Source organism: Marmota flaviventris, chromosome 14 (assembly GCF_047511675.1).
Source record: "Marmota flaviventris isolate mMarFla1 chromosome 14, mMarFla1.hap1, whole genome shotgun sequence".
Taxonomy (NCBI): domain Eukaryota; kingdom Metazoa; phylum Chordata; class Mammalia; order Rodentia; family Sciuridae; genus Marmota; species Marmota flaviventris.
Genome location: NC_092511.1, coordinates 88,903,035 through 88,930,752, shown reverse-complemented (window position 1 = coordinate 88,930,752; position 27,718 = coordinate 88,903,035). Strand labels below are relative to the sequence as shown.

General features: G+C 44.0%; 1 protein-coding gene across 7 annotated transcripts; it reads right to left on the bottom strand.

Moving 5' to 3' along the window:
• Positions 1-1,062: 1,062 nt before the first annotated feature.
• Positions 1,063-26,731, bottom strand: Lman2l (lectin, mannose binding 2 like). Of its 7 annotated transcripts, none has more exons than XM_027919778.2 (9): positions 26,535-26,731; positions 25,567-25,685; positions 22,094-22,211; positions 21,202-21,284; positions 8,229-8,261; positions 6,969-7,130; positions 6,762-6,876; positions 2,841-2,960; positions 1,063-2,518 (listed from the first exon to the last, which is right to left on the bottom strand). In XM_027919778.2, exons 1-9 carry the CDS (start codon positions 26,719-26,721, stop codon positions 2,376-2,378), a joined length of 1,080 nt encoding a protein of 359 aa, XP_027775579.1. In that variant the 5' UTR covers positions 26,722-26,731; the 3' UTR covers positions 1,063-2,375. The 7 variants fall into 7 exon arrangements, with proteins under 7 accessions (XP_027775579.1, XP_027775581.1, XP_027775580.1 ...); XM_027919780.2 differs by having other exon boundaries at positions 25,636-25,685; XM_027919779.2 differs by lacking the exon at positions 8,229-8,261.
• Positions 26,732-27,718: the final 987 nt, after the last annotated feature.

Sequence of the window (27,718 nt, the reverse complement as noted above, 5' to 3'; positions counted from 1 at the left end):
TATATTCTGGCTACTGTGCTCAGAAACCACTTCCAACAAGAGGAGCAGAGTTGTAATTTTCCACTGAAATAAACAAGTTTTATAAAGAGAGCCACCTTGTAATTTGGTGGGGGGGTAGTTGAAGACAACACGAAAGGCTGAAATCGTCAGCTCTTCAGACAAGACTCACGCTGATGTCACCTCTACACGTGCCCTCTAGACCTCAGGGTCTCTTTTGCACTGAGAAGCTTTGTCATCAGAGGAAATGAAGGGAAGGATGACTAGGAGACAGAATAAACTGTCCCAGATCAACAGCACGCCAAGTCCACTGCTGTCACCCCAAGTGTGCATGCCCAAGAGTCACCCCAGAGCAGACGCCACCCTCCTACAGCATACACCTGGGGTGACAGTGCCCAGAACAACATTCACGCCCACTCATCAGGGAGAACATTTGTTTCTAGAACAAAATGCAAGAGCCCCAGCAGGACACACAAGAGCAGGCAGTGTGAGGTTCTGGCCCGTTTCCTCTAAGGCAGAAGCCCAGCCAGAGGCCAGTGGGGACTGCACTCCTGGCTTCCCTACCTTCTTCAGAAAGCCTCAAAGTGCTCCCCCCATGGGGTATGCTTCCTCACCCCTCCTCTATGCTGAACCCCTTCCACTGCACCCATCTTGGCCATCTCAAGGGCCCACCTAGTTTCTCTACTCACAGACCCTCCTGTCCTCCCCTGACCTCCAATAGACAAAACATTTTTTTCCCCAATTCTCCCTGGTCCTAAGGCCAAGCTCTAGGTCCCCATCTGTCCTCCACTGCCCTGGAGCAACCCCATTCTTGTGAGGAGGGAGTCAGGAGGACGGTGTGGCCTCCACTCCACCTGCATCCTGCCGCCACAGGGCAACACAGCCTGTGCTGCCTGAGGGAGCAACGGGAAGGACCCAAGTGCAGCAAGATGACCCCTTTCCTTCTGGGCTGAGCTGAGGGCTTTGCCACCCCAGGACAAGATTTGTTGGGTCTGAGGCTTAGGAAGCAGCTTGGACCTCCCCCTTAATCCATCCCCAGAAGCAAGGACACCAAGAAGCTCATGATTGGTTCCAGAAGCCACTTTTAAGAACTCCCCTCGGGCTTCAGAGGCACATAGGAGAGGAGTTCCAGGCCTTCCAAGGAGACTGGCCTGTCACCACCAACTGAATCACAGGGCAGACAGGTGAGCAGCCTGGGACCCCTTGTCAGGTAAGGCAGTGGAACAGAGCTGACACCCAGAGGACAGCACCCGGGCTGAGCTGCTCAGTGACCCGGGACTCTTGCAGGCACAGATGATGAGGATCTTTTGCTCTCAGATTTTCAACATGAGAACAGCAGCTATTTCTTCTCCATTAAGGAAAGTCAAATTCCCTTTAGGGAGAAGATCTAAGCCCAGGTAATAAGACAACTTCCTGACACTTCTGACACTCAAAATGGAATTCTAAACATCATGATAAACACAAAACATGCAGCTAAACAGGTTCCAGAAAGTCTGTACAAACATCTCCAAGTGGTCAGACCACATGATAAATGTTGCTCTCTGTCTCTCTCCTGGACCCAGTCAGGTTCACAGTCCATCTCACGGTGTCCATGAAGTCTTCAAAGCTCCCCTTGACTTGCACACTAACTTTCTGCCAAATTTGACCAATGGCCTCAAGGGAGCTGATTAGGATGGGCACCCACACACAAACCAAACCAAGACCCACACTAGAAAACAAAGGCTAAATTGAGCCAAAGCAGAGAGCCCTGGGGTCACCTAATGAGGGTCAGAAAGCTAAGTTTGCTCTGCAGCCCCAACAGAGAGGAATCCAAACATGTCTTCTAGCTTAGGTGGCACATACAGAGGACAACGAATGGAGGGGAGGCACATAGGAAGGATGCAGCAGGAAAGTTTCCACCCAGGTTTCCAAGGAAAGCTCCTTGGGTGGATAGAAGCTTGGGCAAAAGACAAAACCCAATAAACACATGTCCAGAAGGTGAGCTACCAGTTTTCTATTCTCTGTGGATTCAAAAACGAAGGAGAAAGGCCTGCTGAGTCCAGTCCAAGCCTGGGCTGTCCAATCCTGTTCTGTGATCGTGGCATCACGACAGCTGTATTCTTTTCATGCCTCTTCACTCCCAAGTGGAAGGACTGCAGGGAAAGGCACATCACAGCAGCATTTTCCTGGGGTGAGTGGCTTCTTGGACCAGGTTAGATGTCCCCATGGATGACCATGGGAATACAGGGTTCTTGCATTCAAAGCTCCAGTGACAGTACACAGTCCCTGACCAGATGCTGAAGACTGGAACAGATTCGCCAGACTGCGAGCTCAGGCCAGCATCTGCTCTGCTCTCACCTCATGGGTGTCAGTCACAGAGGTGGTGGCAGCAGGAGGGCTCAGTAGAAGCGCTTTCGACTCTGTTCTTGCCATTTGTTGTAGAGTATGATACCAATGACAATGGCAAATACAGAAAACACCAGAGAGAAAAAGACGATGAGGAAGAGGGCCAGGCCACTCAAAGGCGGCAGTGGGGCTGTCACTGAAGAAGCAAGAGGGAAGCTCATCAGAAACATGCCACCCACTCAGTGGCGAGGGGCAACTAACAGGTGGCCTAGCCCCCAGGTTCCCATACCCACTTCTGAGGAGCTAGAGCTCACACTCCCCGCTTCCAGATGGCTCAACATTAAAATGAAGCACTACGCCTGCTGTTCATCGGTACATGGAAAGGCAGGGTAAGTGCTCTGAATTCTTCAGACCAATTACAGAGAAAGGACACCGCCCTGCATGCTGGGGGTGCAAGGCACCTCGACCTCAGGCAGCCTCCACCCCCATGGGACCACTCCCCAGGTCTCCGCACTCACTGTCAGGCAACTTCATATTGTCTACCGAGGGCAAGAACACGTCTCGATGCAGCTTCTCCTCTTCTGGGGTCCTTTCCACTGTCAGCTCAAACAACTTCAGAGAAATGACATCATGATTATCTATAAGACAAAGTAAGAAAGCTTATTCTAGCCACCAGAAAATGGGGCATCTCAGAATTAATATCTTGGTTCAAGTTTCTGATCCATGGTTAACTAGCAGCGACCTTAAAGTAATAATTGAGCTGGGGTAATCCCAATGACTTTGGAGGCTGAGGCAAGAGGATTCCAAGTTCAAAGCCAGACTCAGCGACTTAGCAAGGCCCTACGCAACTCAGCAAGATGGTCTCAAAATTAAAAAAAAAAATAAAAATGGCTGGGGAATGTGGCTCAGTGGTTAAGCACCCCTGGGTTTAATTCCCAGTTATTAAAAAAAAAAAAAAAAAAAAATTGAAAACTCTTCATCTTCTCATCTAAAAATAAGGATGGGGAGGACAGGGCATATTTTATATTCTTCTGTTTTTTTAACCAACAAACATTCATTACTTGTATAATTAATTTAGAGATAATCTTATGAAAATTAAATGCCATACCATAACTAAAACCTTCTACCAGAGTGAGGGGGGAGAGAGCACTGTAGCTCTCCCTTGGTAAAGATCACACACATGATGCAAACACAGACAGAGCAGGAAAAGGTCTCTTGGCAGCTGTTCATGGGAGATAGGCAGAACACAGATTTGGCATGGAAGATACTGTCCCTCCGGATGCTACCTATTTCTCCATGGCTCTGGGGAATTATTACTAGTACCTAATATACCAGATCCTAATTGCCAGTACCTAATATACCAGATCAAGGAATTAGAAACTGGATTTCTCTTTCCTTCTCAAGCATCATTATAAACTCACAGATTTAAAAGTATTTTGTTTCAATGAACTGGCATTATTTTCCTGATATTCAACTCAACCCATCTTTGTCAGTGGGAGCTACTTAAGTTGGCTCCTGGGTCCTTTTAAATGAACCGAGAAGTTTTTGATATTTTCCTCACTTTTCTGGAAAGTTCCAGACTTGTACATTTCCTGTCTCAGACTTGGCATCAGCCATTTCTTGAGGAAGTTCTGTTCCTTTCAGTGGGAATTGGTATGAAGAGAGCACAAATGTAAGTGTGAGGGGTACTTATTGCTTTAAGGTGGGTTATGGACTGGGGTTTGAATTTCTGGTCATTTCTATTATTATGATACCATACATAGCTGATAGCTGCTTGGACTACTAAAATCTTTTTTTTTTTTTTTGTACTAGGGCTTGAACTCAGGGTGCTTTACCACTGAGCTACATGCCTTTCCTTTTTCTTACTTTATTTTTGAGACAGATTTTAAGTTATTGAGGCTGACCTCAAACTTATGATTCTCCTGGATCAGCCTCCCAAGTCTCTAGGATTACAGGCATGACCACTGTACCTGTTTAGCAGTTTCTTAGCTAGTATAAAACTGGCTTTATTTGGAAAAATGTTTTAGCTATCAGAGCTGAGCTTAAACTGTGGGACAGGATAAAAAGCCAGGGCAATGCTATTCACAATGCAAGGGCATGAGAGAGATGGGCAATGTCTCAACAATGTCTCCGCACTTTTCAAAAAGCCACTGTACAACAAATGAGATGATACCAACAAGAAAGGCCTTAGAATAAACACAATTTGCATTTAGGAGTTTTATATAGGCAGAAAATACAGACTTACTAAGCTAGGAATTATCACTGAAAACCTAAGGCAAATACCTCCTTAGGATAAACAAAAAATTCCCTCTCCTGCCTTTTTTGGCAGCTGGGAACAACTTCCTATTAAGAAGGACATGAGGGGGAGGGGGGCCGGGCTGTGGCTCAGTGGTAGAGCTCTTGCCTAGCATGCGTGAGGCACTGGGTTCGATCCTCAGCACCACATAAAACAGTAAACAAAATAAAGGCATTCTGTGCATCTACAACTACAAAAAAAATAGTACATCAGGGCTGAAGTTGTAGTTCAGTGGCAGAGCACTTGCCTAGCACATGTGAGGCACTGAGTTCGATTCTCAGCACCACATAAAAATAAATACATAAAATAAAGGTATTGTGTCCATCTACAACTATAAACTACAACTATAAAAAAGTCTATCAGTAAAAAGACCCCCCCCCCCCCAAAAAAAAAAAAAGTATATCAGGGAGTCAACCTAGAAACCCATGAGCTCAAAGGAACACAAGGGAGTGATTTCAGGCCAGGCCTCCCGTCCCTGTGCTGAGGTTAACCCTGTCCCACAGCTTTGGCCTGCACAGTATTCAGATCCCTACTGCCCAAGGAATCTCCATGGCAGGAAGCACACCAACGGCTGCCTGGAGCCAGGGCGGGAGGAATACTGCCTAGGGGCATAGGGAACTCCAACTCCTGAGAGGTGATAGCAAGTTCCACATCTTTACTAGGAGGTGGTTATGCAGGTGCAAGTATCTGTAAAACTCTTCAAACTGTACACCTCTGATCTCTGGAGAGCATACCTCAATACAGTTGATTTCTTTTCAACAACAAAAAAAATAGTTTCCAGGGATTTTAAAATCCAAATATTTTATTTAAAAAATCCACATTTCCAGCTTCTCTTGAAAAACTGGAAGATCTCGGAGATTTGGCCTCATGAGCCCACATTTCCTTTTCTTTTTTTTGGATACTAGGGATTGAACTCAGGGACACTCAACCACTGAGCCACATCCCTGGCCCTTTTTGTATTTTATTAGGGTCTCACTGAGTTGCTTAGGGCCTCAATTTGCTGAGACTGGCTTTGAACTCGCGATCCTCCTGCCTCAGCCTCCTAAGCCACTGGGATTACAGGCTACTGCCTATTCCAAGGTGGGCACTTGTCTTTCCATTTTTCCACAAGAAAGTTCTATTTAAAAATCAAGCTTTATCCATAATAAAGTAATTAAAAGAACCCAAAGTTCGGTTCCTTATCTCTTCCCAAAAGATGTTATGACTGGGGCTAAAGACAAGTGGAAGAACGAGCACAAAGGGAAGCTATGACTGGGCACAGAGAGGATGAGAAACCAGAGAAGACAGAAAAGTGGGACCAGGCACTGCTGATGCCACAGAAGCCAAGGAAGGCAAGTTCCCGAGCCCGCAAGTACGTGGGCTGACCGAGGCCAGGAACAGAACACCACAAGTAGCAAGGAGATTAGAAGTAACTTCCGTGAGAGCAGTGTGACAGTAAGGTAGAGACACAGGTTTGAGAACAGCCTGGGAAGGAGACTGAGGACCAGGAATAAAAAGCATCTATACACACAACACATCCAAAAGTCTGAGCAAAAGGGAGTCTGGGGGTCAGTCAGAGAGGGATGGCAGAGTTAAGGAGCAGCTTTGGGGTTTTGTTTTATTTGTCTTTTGTTTTTTTCAATCCCCTTGGAGACTGAACTAGGGGTGCTTTACCACTGAGCTATCCCCCCAGCCCTTTTAATTTTTTTAGTTCAAGACAGGGTCTCACTAAGTTGCTCAGGCTCACCTGGTACTTGTGATCCTCCGGCCCCCACCTCCCGAGTTGCTGGAATTAAAGGTATGCAACACTGCACCCAGCAAGGAGCAGCTGTTAGAAGAAGGGGAGCTGGGCACACTAGCAGGTGCTGGGAGAGGGCCTAACAGCAGAAGCGGGTAGAAGAGACAGGGAAGCACGGTGTGCAACACCCAGGCCGAAAGAGCCAGCTGGCTGAAGAGACAAACATTCTGGGGGTTAGCACCCACCATCTCCTGGAGGCCACTATACCAGAACAGCCTGGCCTGGGTTCTGAAGGGATCTGGATGTGAGAATGAAGCATTCAGAGCTCCGCCTCCCAGTCAGGCTGTCCCCTCTGAGAGGGCCTCATAAAGGTCTGGGTACTTAGAAACCTTAGTCAGGACCAATGAAGAGTGCACACAGCAGTACCTGAGAGATCCCCAGTGATGGAGGAGGTGCCAAAGTAGTAGCCACGGGGCAGACGAACCCCAGGCACCTCAATGCAGTCCCTCCACTCATGCTTGCCATCGATATCCATCATTATCTAGAATAAAAAGAAGAAATCAATCAGGGACAGGCCACAGGAATAGGAGTAAGACAGCCCATACCACCAACTGGTCCACGATAGGGACTCACCGTCAGATGCCTCTTGACATAGCGAATCACAAGGAAGGTATCATAATGGAGATTGCGGACAATAGCTGTACATCCCCCCAGCTCTGTAGGCCGTCCATCTCGCTCATGATCATAGCTGAGGGAGCCATTGTTCACCATGGCTGAGATGTAGGGGAACACCCGCTGGGACACAGAGGGAAAAGCAGACACAGTGAGGGAGGAAGAGCTCCTGGAAATGCCCACATTACTACAGGAATTTTGCACTTTACAAGCGGAGCCTCTTCAGCAGACCAGATGACCACTGTTCCTCATTAGCAGCCCTGGGGCACCCACAGTCAAACATTCACTCATGGGACATGGACCTAGGAAGCCATGAACTCCTTACTTACCTTCAGTAATTCTCTTTGTTCCTGATCTGGGGTGGGCCTGAGAAGGCCCCTGTGAGATTCTGGAGTTAGTTCAATTCCTCCCAGAGATCGCCATTTGGTTGGCACTTACATACTATCCAATATCCGGGGTTCCTATTTTATGTATATATTCCTATCTTTCCACTACCTCTTGGAGCAAAATAACCATTTATTATGGTTCTTCCCAGATCCTCACTTCAGTCCCATTCATCCCCCACTCTACTCCCCAGCTAAGTGTTTTGCACACAGCAGGTATTTTGAAAATACCTACTTGACTTGGCAGGGAAATCCTTCTATTCAGGATAGTTCCTTTCAAATTCTAAAATCCTACAAGCAGCATATGATGCTAAGTGGATTAAGACTCAGAAAGCACACTGCCAGAACCCAGCTGCTGGACAGGCTTAACCAGCCACGATGACTGTTCTTAGTCAAAAGCCTTTGCAGCCCAGTTAAGCCTCGTCCACACATAACTTCCTCCAATAATGCTAGTCATGAGAGGGCAAGAGTACCCTCCCCGCACCACAGGGGAAAAACTAAAAGCTTCCCTATAACCGTTTCCTATCTATACCAATGATCTCTAACAGAGTTGCAGGAACCAATTCTTCCTTAAAATTGTTAATCTAACCCTTCTAGAACAAGCCCCATGCCAAGGCAATGCAGAGAGACAGGGTGATGAAGGGGAGGTAACACGAGGCATGCCACTCTGTGGGTGAGCTCCCTGCGGTCTCAGCCAACATGCAAGGTGGAGATGCAGTCGGGACCAGAGACTGGGGACCCCTGAGACAACAGCCACATGGACTCTAAGCAGCAACGAATGTTGGATGGACACAAGGGAATAAGGGATGGCCATGGGGGGTGGTCAAGAACTGAGTACCTGGACTCCTGGAGAGTATCGCCTCTTCTGGGCCTGAGAGGGTCCAGCAGGTTATTAGACAAGAGAGGGCACAGAAGACAGAAGACCAAGTCAGAAAGCAGCAGCCATGGGGGAGCTGACCCAGCTGCAGTGGATGAACAAACAAACTGAAATCCCCAAGCAGAATTTTAGATTCCATGAAGGGCATTCAGCAAGTCCTGGCACCCCCTCAAATTATATGCAAAGTCATATGCACAAGTGTTTGGGCATCTTTTTGAGAAGGTCTGATCCTGTCATCAGATTGTAAAAGGAGTCCACTAGGAAGACCTCTCTATTCTAAGGGTCCTGAAGCTTTCAGAAGGAACTGTATAAAAAAACAGTGTCTCACTGGCCAGACAGGCCGTACCTATGTGCGTCTCTGGGAGTCAAACAGTCACAAGGGAGACAGGAAAGGCAAACAGGGCTAAATTCTAAATTCAAGATGTCTTTTGCTACCCAGGGTCTTGAGATACAACTCTTGCCCAGAAGACAAAAACCCCACTGTTGGAGGGACTATGAATCAGCTTTAATCCAAAGGAATCATTGAAATCAGCTTTAATCCAAAGGAATCACCCTCTATTTGAGCCAATGGATGTTTATTTTCAAACAACTGTTGTCATTCTCACCTACAACACATGGGCAAGGAAGAAGCCCTGTGGGAGCACCATAGCAGGAAAGACCTAGCAGATCCTCAGGCTGGAGGGTATCAAGCTTTGTTCCAGACAGCCTCCACGCTCTGAAGGAACAGCATCAAGAGAAAGCTACACAGACTCAACTGAGTCCTGCCCTGTGGGAAAGGTGGGCAGTACTCAGTGAGCATCCACCACCAGCCAGGCACTGTTCCAGATGCCGGGGTCCAAAGGAAAACAAGACAGATGGGGATCTGCTCTCACGGAGCTGACATTTAAGTGAAAGAAACAAACAATAAGCAGATAAATAAATGTTTTCAGATGGTGATAAATGCTATGATGAAAATAACGTAGGAACATGACAGAGACTGACGTGGGAACTCTCTGAGGAAGCAACACCTGAACTGAGACCAAGTACTTAGAGGGAGGCCACCACCAGATATGGGGCACAAGAAGCATGAGGTCGGCAAACATGAGGAACTCAAAGATGACAAGTGTGTCTGAGCTAATGAGGAAGTGGCCGGGGTGGGGAGGGGCAGGAGCCACAGCAAGGAGTCAGGTGGAGGCCCCAGAGCAGCTCCCCAGCTGTTTTTACTCCAGTGCCAGTACAGGATACAGAAAGGCATGCAGCCAATCACCAGATGATTAAATTGCCATAAAATTACTCTTCTACACTATCATTTGTGACAAGAGAACTGCAAGCATATCATGCAGTTTATATAGAAAAGGACTTCTGAGAAAAAACTCGCAAAGTCAGTGAACAATTAAAGAAAAGAAGGGATTAAAAATATCTTGGAGAGCTCTGATGTCCCCACAGCTTGCTTCCTGTATCACCTCTAGTGCCACCCCCACCCCCATCACAAATTTAAGCTGAGCCAGGTGCCATGGTGTCTGCCTATAATCTCAGCTACTGGGGAGGCTGAGGAGGGAGGATTGCAAGTTCCAGGCCAGCCTCGCCAACTTGGCAAGACCCTCTCAAAATAAAAAGGGTGGGGATCTAGCTCAATGATAGAGTGCTTACCTAGCATGGCCTGGACCTTGGGTTTGATCCCCCGTACAAAAAAAAAAAAAGGTTAAGCTGCAACCTTACAGAGTGCCTAGGACAGCAACCTTCAGCCTGAGAGTACCTTACTCTTTCCAAGAATGGTGTGACATCCAATTGTGTGATCACCGCCAGGTATAACCAGCACTTCAGGATCACCTGGGAGAGCTTTCCATCTGCATGCCTATGTGAGTGCCCTAGTCAGTGACTCATTCATTAGGTCTAGAATGGGGCACAGGAGTAAATATTTTGTAAAAAGCACCACAGCACACGGATGTGCAGCCAAAGAAATGCTGCACAGTCACAGCCCCATGGCTCCACAGATGTCATTATTCTGCTTCAGCAATTCACGACTTGCCTTCAACTTTTAACCCCACATTAGTAGCTAGTCGTTAAATGCCGGCCTACTTTCCATCCCTAGGCAGAAGTTCCCGAATGTTTCTTGGGTAGCCACTAATTTCACACAGTAGTGGATTTTCCCCCTGGAAAGTAGTCTGTAGCTAGAACCAAAGGTTGAAAAATCACACCAATTCAGGCAAAGTGGTAGTTTCATTTCTAATTTAAGAGTCACCAGAAGTCAGGAACTCCTACCTATTGTCCAAATGATGATTTGCAGGGTAGAGAAATGTTTTTGACTTTTTGTACAAGGTCACTACAGGATCATTTTAGAGGATAATTTTGCCTCTAACACATGTTGTTTGAACAATGAGCTTGTGGATTCAGTGCTAAAACTCCATGGATCCCAAGTACACAGGATGTAAACCCTTAGATACAAAAAAGACGGACTGCCAGGCATGGTGGCACATGCCTGCAATCCCAGCAGCTCTGGAAACTGAGACAGGAGGATCGTGAGTTCAAAGCCAGCCTCAGCCAAAGCAAGGCGCTAAGCAGTGAGACCCTGCTGGGGATGTGGCTCAGTGGTCGGGTGCCCCGAGTTCAATCCTCAGTACTCTCCTCCACCCCCAGGAAAAAAAAAGATAGACTAAACCAGGTACAGGTATGCACACCCAAATCAGAGCAACTCAGGAGCCTGAGGCAGGAGGATCGCAAGTTCAAGGCAAGTCTCAGCAGACATAGCTTGGCTGTCTCAAAATAAAAAATATAAAAGGGGTGCTGGGGCTGTAGCTCAGTGGTAGAGTGCTTGTCTAGCACATGTGAGACACTGGGTTCGGTCCTCAACACCACACAAAAATAAATAAAAGTAAAGGTATTGTGTCCATCTACCAAAAAAAATAAATAAATAAATAAATAAATATATAAAAGGGTTGGGGATGTGGCTTAGTGGTAAAGCACCCCTGGGTTAAATCCCCAGACCAGAAAAGAAAAAAGATGGGCTGGTGGTGTAGCTCATGGCATAGCACCTGTCTCACATGTGGACCCTGGGTTTGATTCCCACGGTGACAAAAAAAAAAGAAAAACAGCACACAAAGCCTCTATGATCAGAGGCTTGTGCTGTTCTGACGGCTGCATAACCTGTGTGGACCCCATCACCTCTTTGAGATTCTACTGGAAACAAAGAGCTCACTGGTTTAACCACAGGATGAAATGTGTTTTAAGCATTTAGTACAGCGTCTGGCATTCAGGAAGAAGTCAATAAATAATCAATTGACAGTTGAACTAATAAATTTCTAGATACAAAGTTCAATGTCCAACATTCATTAAGGGCAGTAATTCTCAGACCCTTGGCTGTCATGAATCAGTAAAATTTCCAAAAGCATTTTGAAGAGTAATCAGCTCAGTGTTTTGTTTTCATAGTATATTAAATATATTGATATATAATAATAACAAAACAATCATCTATAGTACACACCATTTTACAAAAGGTCATTTTAACACCAAAAATGAAAAGGGACTATGTAGCTTCATAACACAGCAACTGAATACTCTTAGTACTTATGCAAAATTACTGCACTGTTCTGATTCTTGGGCCAGTGAAAAGCTGTTGCCAATAGCACGAGTTTATGATCCAGCATCTGAGAGCCTCTCTCTTTCAGACCATACTTCAGTCTGCTAAGCTGCCCATTTGCTCTCTGAAATGCCAATGTGAAGAAAAGAAGAATGGGAAAGGAGGAGAGAATGGTGCCACAGTACTACTGCCAAGATGTCTGCAAAATGTTCCTGAGGAATCCCCTTAACAGTATGAACAGCAGCCAGCATTGACTGACAGCGTGCACTGTGCCAGGCACTGGCCTCAGTACCCAACACACCTGTATTCCCTAAATTCCCACAACCTAGTGGGCAGCAACAGTATCCCCATTTCACAGGTTAGAAAACTTGTCCAAGAGGACACAGGTATTCAGTAGTGAAATCAGGATCTGAAACCTAGTAGTCTGGCTCCAGAGCCCTGACTCAATCACCATGCTTCATTTTCCTATCAACATTAAAAAAAAAAAAGTCTCACATGTACTATTAAAAAAAAAAGGACAAGGGTCTAAAAAATACCCTAATATGCAAAGAAAACTGCCAGGCACAACGGCACATTCCTGCAATCCCAGTGACTGGAGAAGTAGGAGGACTACAAGTTTGAGGTCAGTCTCAACAACTTACATGAGATGCTGTCTCAAAATAAAAAATAAAAAAAGACTGGGCATATAGCTCAGTGGAAAAGCACCTCTGGATTCAGTCCCCAGTACAAAAAGAAAAAGAAAAAGGAAAAAACGCACACAAAAAACTGATGCAGAATGGCTCCAGATTAAAGGACAGGAGAAACATAACAACCAAATGCAAGGTATGACCTGGGTTCCTTTTGCTGTAAAGAACATAATGGGACAACTGGTGAAATCTGAATAGGGCATAAAAATTAGATAACAGGGCTAGGGTCATAGCTTAGTGGTAGCGAGCTTGCCTCACATGTGAGGCACTGGGTTTGATCCTCAGCACATATAAACAAATAAATAAATTAAATAAAGGTATTGTGTCCATCTACAACCAAAAATGTTTTTTTAAAAAAATATTAGATAACAGTACTGTTATTATTATTATTATTATTATTATTATTTTTAATATTATTTTTTAGTTTTCGGCGGACACAACATCTTTGTTTGTATGTGGTGCTGAGGATCGAACCCGGGCCGCACGCATGCCAGGCGAGCGCGCTACCGCTTGAGCCACATCCCCAGCCCAGTACTGTTATTATTATTAAATTTCTGACTTTCATCATCTTGCAATATAAGAGAACTCATTTTTAGGAAAAACACATGTAATTAAGATTAAGAAGGCACCACGAAGGCTAGGTACTCTTAGCTACTTAAGAAGAAAATACACACATGCATGAATACACACACATAAAAGAAAAAAGCAAAGCAAAAGCAGTAAAACACTTAACATCTGAAGGAATCTAAATGAAGAACATTCCAGAATTGTCATATTGTTATGATTTATCTGTAAGTCTGAAACTTATTATTAAAATTAAAAAAGATAAATCTGAATCTAGTTTTCACCATACTCCAACATTTCTGTCTGAAAAATTTCAAAATTACCAAAAGGCTGTTTTTTATTTTTTTTGTTGTTGTTATTGTTTTGCGGTGCTGGGGACTAAACCCAGGACCTTGTGCATGTGAGGCCAGCACTCTACCAACTGAGCTATAGCCCCAGCCCCAAAAGGTTTTTTAAAAAACAATAGGTAGAATGGGATGGGACATTTTTCTTTAAAAAAACAAAACAACAACAACGCAGCACAGTTTTCTTTTTCAACCTATTCTAGTTTCCCTCACCTCTTCCCTCCGCCTTCCCTTGGATCACTGCCCTTCTAACACAACAGGAAGACATGGAAAAGTGGTACTCCGAGGCCCACTAACTGCCATAAGATCATCACATTTCTTGAACATCATCACTTTTCAGACTTCTACTATAAGCTGCAGGTCCTACAGTACTCTTACCTAGGCCTTTATGCAGGAATTTGGATAGAGACAGATTATCTAACTGAGCAATGCCTGTCCTAGTTAGAGTGTGTATCGCTATCAGTGAGATTCTCCCTCCATTACAGGGCAGCATGAGAAGGCTCCGTAGTCCCCAACTCCCATGGACTTACACTGGTGACTCTGACCCAGGTCTCACGGCTCCTTAACTGGAAGACATGGAAAAGTGGTACTCCTAGGCCCACTAACTGCCATAAGATCATCACATTTCTTGAACATTGTCATAATTTGAGGCAATCATTTTAATCTCATTTATCATAGTTGTAGCCCCACTAGAACAATCCCAAATCAAGCAACTTGAGGACTAACAGAGTACTCCAAAACCAGGAAACTTTAAATTTAGGTTCAAGTTCATAACCCAACCACCCATATTACTACCAGTGCCAAATTCTACCAGAACACAGCCTCATATATATGGCCAAATTTTACTGCTGCCATCATTTCAATACACATGAATCCTTTTTGTTAATGAAGAGTTACCAACTGTACAGAACAAAAGATCCTCTTTATAGTTGTACTCTGGGTAATGTAAACCTCCTAAAATTAAATGTCATCCCCTATGTGTGTGTGCATCTTTCTATGCAACCAAACCCCAAAGGGTCAAAACCCAAAGGTGAGGACTGACCCAAAGCAAAATACCATCCAGAGCACCAGCTCTTGCTTTCTTCCTCCTCTTCCTGCCTTCTCTCAGACAAGGAACATCTCCTTCCTGCCTTCCAACAGAAGAAAGCCATTGCACTTCCCTACTTCCCTCCAAAGCCAGTTCTCACCAGCGAAGCCCAGCCTCAGTGCCTCCTCCACTCTAGAAGTCTTGCCCACATGTACTCTACAGGCCTGACTTCCAAGAGTTCTTGCAGGAAAGTGTTACTCCACCTACCACTGATAAAAATTCTAAATCACATGCAATGGGGTGAAACAAGTCAATGTAAGAAGTCATGGAGTTCTTTTAATGATGTAAAGACTCTTTCTGCCAACAGTAAAAAGACAAAAGTGGGATAGGAGTCTTTGCCAACATAAATACTTGATGTGGGTTCTGGGGATCGAACTCAGGGCCTCAAGAATGCTAAACATGGGCTCTCCTACTGAGCTACATCCCACCCACACTGTGTTTTTACTTATTTTTTGTTGCTATTTTGGTTTTCTTGGTACCAGGAATTGAACCCAGAGGCACTCAACCACTGAGCACTTTAATTTTCAATTTTGGGACAGGGTCTTGCTAATTTGCTTAGGACCTCTCTAAGTTGTTGAGGCTGGCTTTGAACTTCTGATCCTCCTGCCTCAGCCTCCAGAGCTGCTGGGATTATAGGCATATGCCACCACACTCAACCACAATGTGTTTTTGTCTTTTATGTTTTTTGTAGTTGCAGATGGACAGAATGGCTTTATTGATTTTTATGTGGTGCTAAGGATCAAACCTAGTGTCTCCCACATGCTAGGCAAGTGCTCTGCCACTGAGCTATAGCCCCAGGCCTGCACAATGTGTTTTTAAACTGGACAACAAAGTAATATTAATTTTCCCCCAATTCAGAGTAAAAACATTCATTACATCAAAAAAATATACATATGGGGAGTGCCTCAAGCAATACTTGACCTAGGAAGATCAGAGGCCTCTTCACCCCAACTATTTCGGCCTCCACTGGGTGAGGCCCAAAGGTCTCACAGAGAATGAGGGCCAAGCCTGCCAAGGGCTGCATTTCTGTGGTCTCATCAACAGGAAGTCTCTCACAATTACTTTGACAACTGAAAGAATTCCCTGCAATTCTCACTAACACCCGAGTTCAAACAAGCCACTTATGATCATCAGCCGATGAATTCATAATGCCAAGAAAAGACGATCAGAAAAGATGGTCGGGTCTTCTTTTAATCAACAGTTTTCATAACAGGAATACTGATATATGATTCACATACCACTTGATTCACCTAAAATATATAATCCAATGGCTTTTAGTACATGCAGAGTTAAGAGTAATTATTATCATAACCAGTTTTAGTTTTATCACCCTAAAACGAAACCCTGTGCCCATTAGAGTCATCTTCCCACCCACCCAAGTGCCCCAACCCTTGACCACTAATCCACTGTTTCTGTCTCTAGAAATCTGCCTATTCTGGACATTTTATATACATGGGATCAAACAATAAGTAGGGCTTTGGTGATTGGCTTCTTTCACTTGGCAAAATGTTTTGATTCAAGAATTATCCATGGGGCTGGGGATGTGGCTCAAGCGGTAGCGCGCTCGCCTGTCATGCGTGCGGCCCGGGTTCGATCCTCAGCACCACATACAAACAAAGATGTTGGGCCCGCCGATAACTAAAAATAAATATTAAAAAATTCTCTCTTTACTCTCTGTCTCTCACTCTTTAAAAAAAAAAAAAAAAGAATTATCCATATTGAAGCACCTATCAATACTTCCTTTTTTTTTATTGCTGAATATTCCATTGTATAAATGTATTTCGTCCACTCATCAATTAATGGACAAGTGAGATGTATCCACCTTGTGGCTGCTATGCACATTCATGTTTAACTTTCTTTGTAGATGTGTTTTCATTTCTTTGGGGTATAGACCTATGAGTGGAATTGCTGCATCATCTAAATTATATTTATCTTTGAACCATTTTAAGAAATACCTGCTGGGCTGGGGATGTGGCTCGAGCGGTAGCACGCTCGCCTGGCATGCGCAGGGTGATGCATTCGATCCTCAGCACCACATAAAACTAAAATAAAGATGTTGTGTCCATCGAAAACTGAAAAATAAATATTTAAAAATTCTCTCTTTCTCTTTAAAAGAAAGACCTGCTTTCCAAAGCAACTGCACCCTTTTCTATCTCCACTAGCAGTGTGCGCGAGTTCCACATCATTCCACATCCTTGTCACCACAGGTCATCCATCTTTCTTACCTTAGCCATCCTGAGTATATGTGGAAAAACACCTCATTATGGTGGATTTGCTTTTCCCTGATGATTAATGATCTTGAGTATCTTCTAATGTATTTGTAGGCCATTTGCTTATCTTTGGAAAAACATCTAATCCGATACTTTGCCCATTTTTTTAACTGGGTTCTTTTTGAGTTGTAATAGTGCTATATGTTCCAGGAAAAAAGTCCCTAACAAAATATGTGTATATATTTTCTCCCATTCCATGTGTTGTTGACTTTTCACTTTCTTGATGTACACAAGTTTTGTTTTTTTCTTTTTCAATACTTTCATTTATTTTTATGTGGTGCTGAGGATCAAACTCAGGGCCTTGAATGCTCTACTGCTGAGCCACAACCCCAGCCCCGCGAGTTTTTTAGTTTTGATAAAGTCAATGTATTTCTCTCTCTCTCTCTCTCTTTTTTTTTTTGTATATCTAAGAAACCATCACCTAATCAAGGTCATGAAAAATGAGTTTTAAAGTTTTAATCTTTTTTGGAGGGCTTGTGTTTACTGGGGATTAGACTCTAGGGTGCTTAACCACTGAGCCACATCCCCAGCTCCTTTCAACTTAAAGACAGGGCCTCATTAAATTGCTAAGTAGCTAAGGCTGGGCTTGAACTTGCAACCCTCCTGCCTTAGTCTCCTGAGTTGCTGGGATTTCAAGCATGTACCACCATACCTGGTTATAGTTTTAATTTTTAAATTAGGTCCATGATAATTTTATTTCTTTTTTTTGGTACCAGGGATTGAACCCAGGTACACTTAATCACCAACCACATCCCCAGCCCCCTTTATATATTTTATTAGAGACAGGGTCTCACCAAGTTGCTTAAAGCCTCACTAAGTTGTTGAGGCTGGGTTTGAACTCATGATCCTCCTTCCTCAGCCTCCCGAGTCACTGGGATTACAGGCATGCACCACCGCACCCAGCCCATTGATACATTTCTATTTTCATTTTTTTTAACAATACTGGAGCTTGAACACAAGGGCTCAGTTATGCTAGGTAAGTGTTCTACCACTGAGCTACATGCCCAACCTTTCTTTTATTTGGTACTGGGGACTGAACCCAGGGGCATGTTGTCACTGAGCTACAGCCCCAGATTTTTTTTTTTTTATTAAACATTTTCTTAGTTATGTTATTTATTTATTTATATTTTATTTATTTGTATGTTTATATGTGTTGTTGAGAATCCAACACAATGCCTCACACCATGCGAGACAAGTACCCTACCACTGAACTACAACCCCAGCTCTCTTTTAACTTTGAGACAGTCTCACTAAATTGCTTAGAGCCTCGACAAGTTGCTGAGGCTGACTTGAACTTGCAATCCTCCTGACTCAAGTTCCCAAATTGCTGTGACTGCAGGTATACACCACCATGCCTGGCACTTTCTGTTTTATCTTGAGACAGAGTTGCTAAATTGCACACACTGGCCATGAACTTCTGATCCTCCTGCCTTAGCCCCCAAGTAGCAGGGATTACAGGCATGTGTCACCATGACTGGCCTCCAACTTCATTCTTATTCAAGATTATTTCAGTTATTCTGGGTCCCTTGAACTTCCTTATGGATTATAGGATCAGTTTGTTAATTTCTACAAAGGAGCCAGCTAAATTTTTGATCAACAGGAATTAAAAATACCAATCAGGGCTGGGTTATGGCTCAGTGGTGGAATACTTGCCTAGCACGTGTGAGGTACTGGGTTCAATCCCCAGCACCACAGTAAAAAAAAAAAAATGAAATGAAGATATTGTGTGTCTACCTACAACTAAGAAATAATATTTAAAAAACAAAACAAAACAAACCCTACCAATCTATGTGAGTAGCATCACCATTTTAACAATTCCAAATCTTCCAATCCATGCCATGGCATGTCTTTCTGGTTACTCAGGTCTTCCTTAATTTTTCTTTCTTTTCTTCTTCTTCTTTTCCTTTTTGTTTTTGGCCAGGGATTTAAACCAGGGTGTTCTACCTCTGAGCTATAGCCTCAGCCATGTTTTTCTTTTTCTTTCTTTTCTTGCTAAGGGTCTTACTAAGCTGCCCAGACTGGCCTCATAGCCTCCTGAGCTACTGGGTTTACTGGCATGCACCACCATGCCCAGCAGATCCTCTGTAATTTTTTTTGAAAAGTGTTCTGTAATTGTCAATTTTTTCCTGTTAAAACACTTCTTTTTGATAATAGTGTAGGCAGAATTGTTTTACTTTCATTATTGGATTGTCCATTCCAAGCGTACAGATGTATAGAAATAAAACTACTTTTTGTGTGTGTGTCGGGGGGGGGGGGGGCTACTGGGGATTGAACTCAGGGGCACTTGACGACTGAGCCACATCCCCAGCCCAATTTTGTATTTTATGTAGAGACAGGGTCTCACTGAGTTGCTTAGTGCCTCACTAAGGCTGGCTTTGAACTCATGATACTCCTGCCTCATCCTCCCAAGCCACTGGGATTACAGGTGTGCAGCACCGCGCCCAGCTTAAAATTGCTTTTTGAAATTTTTTTTTTTTTTCCTAGTACTGGAGATTGAACCTGGGATGCTCTACCACTAAACTACATCCCTAGCCCTTTTAATTTTTTTTATGGGAGGCTGAGGCAGGAGGAGCACAAATTCAAGGGCAGCCTAGGCCATTTAACAAGACCCTGTCTCCAAATAAAATAAAAAGGGCTAGAGATGTAGCTCACTGGTAGACCACCATGACTTCAATCCTCAGTACTACAAAGACAACAGAGACAGGAAAAACCAGGTTTAAAATTCCCATCAAGCCCTGAAGCTCCTACTATGGGCTTCTAACTACCACTAAGACTCTGCTGACAGCAAGATTACAAATCTAGTCCTAACTCTCCCCTCATCAGTGTCCCTTAGTGCACGTGCCCCTTTACAATCATGTCTAGACCTCCACTCAGAAGAAGGCCTCCTGCAGTACATGATGAAGCTGCTGTAACATAAATAGCCAGTGTATGAACACTAAAGGAAGTAACATGGACAGCTGTCCTGGAATCGTGCAACTTGGCAAGACTGCTGACCCTGCTGTTCTTTCTAGCCTCATCCCTATCAGATGCTCTTTTACCTCCTCACACTCCTCTTCCCCTCTGCAACCTTAGCCCCTTAAGGGACACTTTCCCTCCTTATCCTGCAGACTCCAATGTAAACATTACTTCCTGGAGGAAGCCCTCCATGGCTGCCACCACTCCACTCAAGGTTAGAGCTCCTCCTGGGTCCCATGGTGCCCAAGATTCCCCATACCACCCGCCATGCTAAAGTGCAGGGACCATGTTGGTCTTACTCACTAATTCCCAGGGCCTGCCACCTAGAAAGTGATGCATGTGGAACGAAGAGAAGCCCAGAAGGAGCATGAAGAAGGAACTCTCAACTGACCCACAACAAAAGGTTCTTCTCCTAACTGAGGTCTCACTTCATTCCATCCCCTCTAAGGTGAGCACTGTGGGAAATGTAATTACTGAATCTGGGTGTTGCATATGATGATCATTCTACACGTTTAATATTTTTCATAATAAACCTTTGCCACAAAAAAAAGTCACCTCTTCTTCCATTCCTAATCCTTTTTTTTTTAATATGTATATATTTATTTATTAAATATTTCATCAGGGCAGAATGGGTTTAAACAAGTGTCTCTTCTTTTTTAAATTTTGTTAGTTGTGATAGACACAATGCCTTTATTTTTATTTATTTATTTTTTATGTGGTGTTGAGGATCAAACCCAGTGCCTCATGCACAGTAGGGGAGCGCTCTACCGCTGAGCCAACAACTCCAGCCCCCCTAATCCTCTCTTGTTAAGCATTATTTACCTACAGGATATCCAGTGACAACTTGCCATAATAATTTGTCCACCATCTGATAGCAGCATCACATGACAGAGAAAGTACAAGCCTGCTGTCAGTATATGGAAGTATCAAAGAATGCTTAGGGTCAACTCATAAAAAGCAAGCAGCTCTGCCAATGGCCAGTACTGGGTTCCATCAAAATGCCAGGATTATATCAATTTCCTTTTACTTATAATCTCTCTGATAGGTAAGAACTGCTGCTCAAGTCTGAAAAGAGGAAGAAGAAAAAGATGCTGGAAAGGGTGAGCAAGCTGCAGAAGAGAGCACAGCAGTGATGGGAATAAAAGTTAGGGGAGCAGAGTTACACAAATTCAGCTGCTCTGGTGCTGGACTAGCAGCCAAAGTGTGCTCAATTTCAGTGGCTACCTAATGTGCATAAGACAGAACGTTGTTAACACCACAGAAAAAGTGCCCATTCATGACAGCTATTCCCAGAGGACTGTGCAATCATAGTTCTCTCTAGAAAAAATACTGACAAGGACATTAACTTTTGAAGTTCAACAGATGAAGAACCCCTCACTGTCTCTTCCCTCAGTTCCCTCCTGCACAACACTCATGAGGGAAAGAACTGTGATGTCAGTGCAACTGCCCTAGGCTCTGACACTTGCCATTACCTCTTGCTGCTTCTCCTCATTGGGGTAGGTGTCTACAAATACTCCCAGCCCCACAAATTTGTCCATGTTTCCAAACACAGGCCCTAGAGAGAGAGAACAGATGATGAACAATGAAATAAAGCCAAGAGTTGATAAAGGAATAATATCTCACAATGATGAAGGAAAAGTGAAATTCAAATGACTCCCAGGCCTCTCAAGATGAGAAAACACACGTGCAAGCACCAAGCAAACTGCATGGCCTGTACCAAGGGCCCAGTAAATATCTAGTTGTTTGCTATTGAAGAAAGGGAAAGAGAAAAGGCCACTACAACCTTGTTTAGCACTATGGCAGCTCCCTGATCCAAACTGGTTGTTCAGGTGCCCCTACAGAATTCTGCTTCACAAACACTTGGTGAAGATTATGCTCTCAAGAGAGAAATGAATTCCCAAGTTCTACTTCTTATTACAAAAGAGATCAGGTCAAATCAGGTTGAGCCTGCCATCTACTTAAAGCAATGGCTCCACACTGCAAGGAAAAACAGAAAACTCTTCTCTGGACTTAGAAGTGCTGAGAGCACTCACTGAATATGCCAGAAGAAATCAGCTCACCAGTCATCAATGCTTAGGAGAGCCAGTGCTTCCATTCAGCTGATGGGCCAGGCTTCACAGGGAAACTCAGAAGGAACTAGCAAGCAAGAAATCACCCCCAGGATGAGTCAAGGTCAGCTGCTATTACGCAGCTAATAAGGGCTAATAAAGAACCACCCCATTCTGGAGACTACACAGGCCAGTGTGCATCCATAGACATAAGGGGAGAGGGAAAACTGTAGGGTGAAGCCTTCTCAAAAAGAGGGCACATGAAAAAGCAGGCCTGTCACACACACACACAAGAGCAACTCAGGGTCCCCAATACCTGGCTGCATTCGATCCTTTGTGTACCAGATTGCCAAGCCATCCCCATGCAGATTCTTCTTGCCTTGTCCATGAATCTTAAAGTGCACCTGCAATTCCCAGTCTCTCAGGAAACATGGCTAAAGTGGGGGGGGGAAAAAAGATGCTGGAATCAATAAGAAGTACGAAATACGAAAACCCTCAAGTCCTCAGCAGCAGTCTACAGACTTGGAAAACATAAATGTAGGTAATAAGGCTAAGTGTTAAAATTGAAATCTAAGGCTTTTGATGTGTGTGCATCATAAAATTAAAGCATCAAGTTATGCGACTGTTTAAGATATTTAATATGAAGAGTGAACAAACCACCTAATCATATTCAGCATCTCCCAACAGAAACTGGATAGGACTCCACAGTTGGAAAAGACAAGTTAGACTACTATGATCCTACATCTACCCAGCAGTCTCTCAGCCTCTTCAGCAGATGACTAAATTAATATTCATTTGCATTTTGAGATCATTCCTCTGAAAAAAGACTCTAAAAAACTGAGATTAAAAGAATGGTCAAAGCCTTATTCACTATAAAGGAATAAGAAAAGCTAAGTCATTTTGCAAAGGTTTCCAGGAATAATTAGCAGATGCTACAAACAACTCTAATTAGCTAGATTTGGCCCTCTGCCAAGCCGAGGGGCAAGCCTGAGTTCCCACAAGAAGGGTGAGCTATAGTCCCCAAACCTTCATGGTGTGACCAGGAAGCATAAAGGTACCAGAGGGGAATACCACTCCCACCACTGGGACAGCCTCTCTAGTGATGACACGTTAAGGACATAGGTGCTAATCAGACTTCTGTTCTCTTTTTGCATAGTGTCTCAAAACCTTTAAAAGTAGAAGAGACAAGCAGATGGTTAAGTGCTCTAAAGAGTTGAACAGTTTCAAGGAAAAAACAGAGTGGGTACAATATGTGGGCTTAGAGAAGCTCCTGGTTAGAGTCCACTGTGAAGGAAGAAGGGGAGAAAAAAGCAGACCAGTTGGGTTCAGCCAAAGGCTTTCCAAACAGACTGTTCTGGCTCTTGAGCAACACATTGCTTGACCATTTTCAGCTTTTGTTTTTAATTTTTGGGATATTTTCCAAAAGCATTAGTATTAGGGGAACAAAGTCAAAATGAAAGGAGACTGAATACTTTTGCTTTCAGCAAAGATCCCTGAAATCCCCAATAGCTTACCCTGTTCTGAAGAGCCCAGTCCATGTCTTGTCACTTTGAGCTCTTATCTCTCTGCTGCTTTATTTAGATTTTAGGGCAAGGGTGAAATTCAGTGACAGATATCTATCCACAGATTTATTAGTAGGTAGATATTATGTCCCTAAGAAGAGGGCCAGAAAAGTTCATAATGAGCCAAAAGATACCTGTCACTGATGCTTGGCCTCTTGTGGCACAGTGCCATACTGTTCTGGGTTATGTCTAACAGTGGTTCTGAAACTCTGCTGCTTGGTGGATTCTCCTAGGGGAGCTATTTAAAATCTCCATGGCCAAGCTGCACCCTTTTCCAACTACATCTCAGGGTGGAACCCAGGCACTGAAACCAAAAGACAGTCACTTTTGAGATCCATTATTCAAATAACTTAGAAATAACTCCACTGCTCAATCTGATGGACAAGTAGTAAAAAATAGGTATCAAAAAATCTGAAAAAGGGGGGCTGGGGTTGTGTCTCAAAGAAGAGCACTTGCCTCGCATGTGTGAGGCACTAGGTTTGATCCTCAACACAACATAAAAATAAAATAAAGGTATTGTGTCCACCTACAACTAAAAAATAAATATTTTTTTAAAAAATCTAAAAAAGGGTAGGAGAACTAGATCCTAGAATACAATTGCTGTTAAATGAATTATGATGTGTAGAAAGACAAGAAGACTGCAGCAAAGTACAAGCCTTGAACATAATTCAATTATTTACCTATAAGAGCCCCCAAAATGAAATTTTTAAAGATGTAATAACAACACATATTTCTGTAACCATTCTAGCTTTCAAAAAAGGCTTTTCCCATCTTTTGTCTTATTTTATTCTCACAACAACTCTGGTGGGCAAGTATAACAGATTATTATTAAGTTCATTTGACAGATGAAGAAACTAAAAACAGAGAGGTTAAATAACCTGTGGAGGGCTCATTATGGGTCAGTGACACAGCTGGATTCATAATTCAAGTACTTCAATTGCCCTTTAAATCTTTTACCATGCTCTAGACTCTGTTCAAAAATGAGCTCAACACTAAAATCTGGGTTATGGGGCCAACTAGCACAGATAACTCACTGAGAAACTTCTTACCCCCTCTGCTCCTTTAGAAGTCTCTGCTCCAGAAAATGAATAGGGAAAAGAAACAGTTCTCTTTTCTGAGGTTCACTCATCTATAACTAATGAGAAAAGCCATGCAGAAGTAAGATTTTTTTTTTTTCTTCATTTATGGGAGCCCAAGAGAACATACCAAAGGATGCCAAAGTCATCCCCAAAAGTCATATAGTTTAAAAGGATTTAGAGAGAGGCCTGGAAACCAAAAAGAAAGCATCATCTTACACTTGTACAAAATCACAGTGCAGCCACACCAGGAATACTGCATTCACTTCTTGCCACCATACCTCAAGGAAGACAATGTAGCTAGAAAAAGTCCAGAGAGGGACAGATAAAATGACCAACAGCTCTCAGTGACTTTCATATGAAAATAAAATTTTAAATTAGACTCTTCAAACTGAAATAACAAGGGAAAGCTACTGGGGTAAAATTTGGATTTATTTATTTATGCATGCATGCATGCAAGGGGTGGAACCTTGCACATGCTAGGCAAGCACTCTACCACTGAGCTACATCCCCAGCTCGAGGGTTCCTCCTGCCTCATTCTCCAAAGTAGCTAAAACTACAAGTGAGCTCCACCAAGCCCAGCTCTGGGATAAATTTTTAAAAAGCACTCCCTTCACTGGGGCCAGTGGCATATGCCTGAAATCCCAGTGACTCAGGAGGCTGAGGCAGGGGAATCACAAGTTCAAAGCCAGCCTCAACAACTTAGCGAGGCCCTGAGCAATGTAACAAGACCTTGTCTCAAAAAATAAAAAGAGTTGGAAATGTAGCTCAGTGGTTAAGTGCCAAGTGTCCCTGGATTTAATCCCTGGTATGGGAAGGGGGGAAAAAAAGCATTCTTCTACTTTACAAATTTAATAGGATATAAGAGTCATTAAACTCCAAGAAGTGGTACTATTGAGTCAATCAGGAATAAAAGACATTCCTAAAAACAGATTCAAAATGACTTATTTGCTATAATAAGGACAAAAGAGAGCATGTCCCTAAGTAGCTGATTTCTTTATTATGAAGGTCACCATAATCTCTGAAATAATGATCCTTGACATCTACTGATGACAGAATACTGGGAATAGACAGTAAAATTAACTCAATATGCCATTGCTGAACTTCTCAAAACATTCTGGGTCACCAAAACAAGAGGGAGAGATTCTTACCACCCGGTTCCACAAGGCACCCTGTTTACTTTGCATATCAGGAGTAAGGCGGATATACTGGGTCATTACCATGGCATTGCCCATCAGATTCCACAGTGAAGAGCTGCCTGTGCCCACACCTAGGGAAAGGAAGTAGATCAGCTCACACTCCTCAACAATACAAAAAGTCACACAAAAGCTGGAGCTTATTTCTTTTTTCTATTTCATCTCATTCGATCTTCCACCTTCTGTCACTAATGCACTAATAAATTTTTTGCTGTTGCTGTTTTTCTTTCTTTCCTTCTTTTTTCTTTGTGGTCTCACTATGTTGCTCATCCAGGCTGGTCTGGAATTCATGTCAAAGGATCCTTCTGCCAGTCTTTGGAGTAGCTGTGCCTACAGGCACAAGCCACTGATTTGTCCTCTTTATTGTTAACTGTACCAATCTTCTGGTGGATAAGCTATGCTTAGGGGTCTATGAACCCTAAACTGAGCAAAGCTAACCAGCCTCTTTCAACATTAGGGCTCCTGCCCTTGGAAAAAGCAGGTGTTTTAATCAGCAACAAAAATTAATCTTCTTTCTCACTCTGGCCAAGCTCTGCCCCAGTTCTTTCTCATGCTTTATTTCTAACACATCCACAGCTCCGTCCTGATACTGGCTCACTGCTACTGGTGCTCAATCACTCCTCACTATTCTCCGTCCTTTTTCCATCCCACTCCTTTTGTCCAACTCCGAGCTCCCCTTCGTCCAGGCCTCGGGCTGGTGGCATCCCAGACCTACTAGAAACTTCCAGCGCTCGGGAAAGGCGCGGGGCACCCCTGTCCTTCGGACCTGTGGCTCTCAAACGTGGCGGGAGTCCTCGTGGGCTCCCAAGCGCCGCCGGCAGTTTCCTGCGGACCACGAAGCCCTTTTCCGGCCCCCTCACCACGGACGAGCTCAGGTCCCGAAGCCCTCCCCCTGCAAGACCACCTCGCCCCGGGCGCCTCACCCTGGTAGGGCTTCGACAGCGAGTGCTCCCGTTTCAAGTACTCGAACGTTTGACCCGCCCAGACTCGCCGTGGCCCCTGCCCAGACCCCAATAAGAGGAGAAGAAGCAACATCCTGGACCCATCCCAAGCCGACAAGCGCCGCCGCCACCGCTGCCACCACTCAGAGGGTCTCAGAGCCGCCGCCATCTTTCTCACCGCCGTGCCTTCATCAAAAGCCCGCCCCGTCGCCCAACCCATTGGTCCATAGAACCATCTGGCCCGCGTCCCATTGGCTCTTGTTGCTTCCCCGCCCCCACAGGTGAGCCTCTCACCGATTGGCTGGTTTGGGTATCAGTTGCCTTGCCAACCCAGGAAAGGGGCGTAGCCGAATGTCCCCATTCCCTTCTTTGCATTTGTCCTGAGCTTCACTAGGCCTGTGGGGTTACGTAGGGATTTCCGTTTTGTGTCGGCATTCTATAGTAAATTTAAAGAGAGAAAACGTTTCTTCCGACTCCAAGCAAACGTTCTACCATCTGTGTCACAATATTTTACTGCGCTGTCAGGAGGATGTAGAACCGAAAGAAGAAATAGAAAAATCCACAATGAAGTAGCTGGAAAATTGTCAAATTTACCAAAGAACAGCACTGCGAACCAACTTAACCTGATGACATTTATAGAACCTCCGCCCAACAACAGCGGAAGAGGCATTCTCTACTAGTGCAAATAAAACGTTTGCCAAGATATCCGGGGCCGTAACACAAACCACAAGTGTAAAATAATTAAAAACACACGAATTATTTCATTCGCTATACCATCACTTCCTTTTCATCCCTCCTTTCTTTTTTTTCCTGAGCCATAATAACCTGTATCCAGACTGGTCTTCTAAGCCACCATCCCTCAGGTGGCCACCAACATGATTTAAGCCTCTAACATGGCTATTGTCAGTATCAAAGAGTCAATATTAGTAGAGAATAGTAGAATAGTCCCTGATACGTCGTAGTAAGGACTCTCTCATCATCATCATTGACTGGTGATTGATGGTTAGTCATCATCCTCAGAGGGGAGATTCAGCCTGGCACACAAAGCTGTCTGCCCTGGCCTTACTGCCCACTTCCACATACGTTTTCTAGCTTCCTCGCTCACTTCCCTCTTCTTTTCAGCAGCCCACTTCCTCTTGCCCACTTCCTCCTGGAGGCCTTCAAGC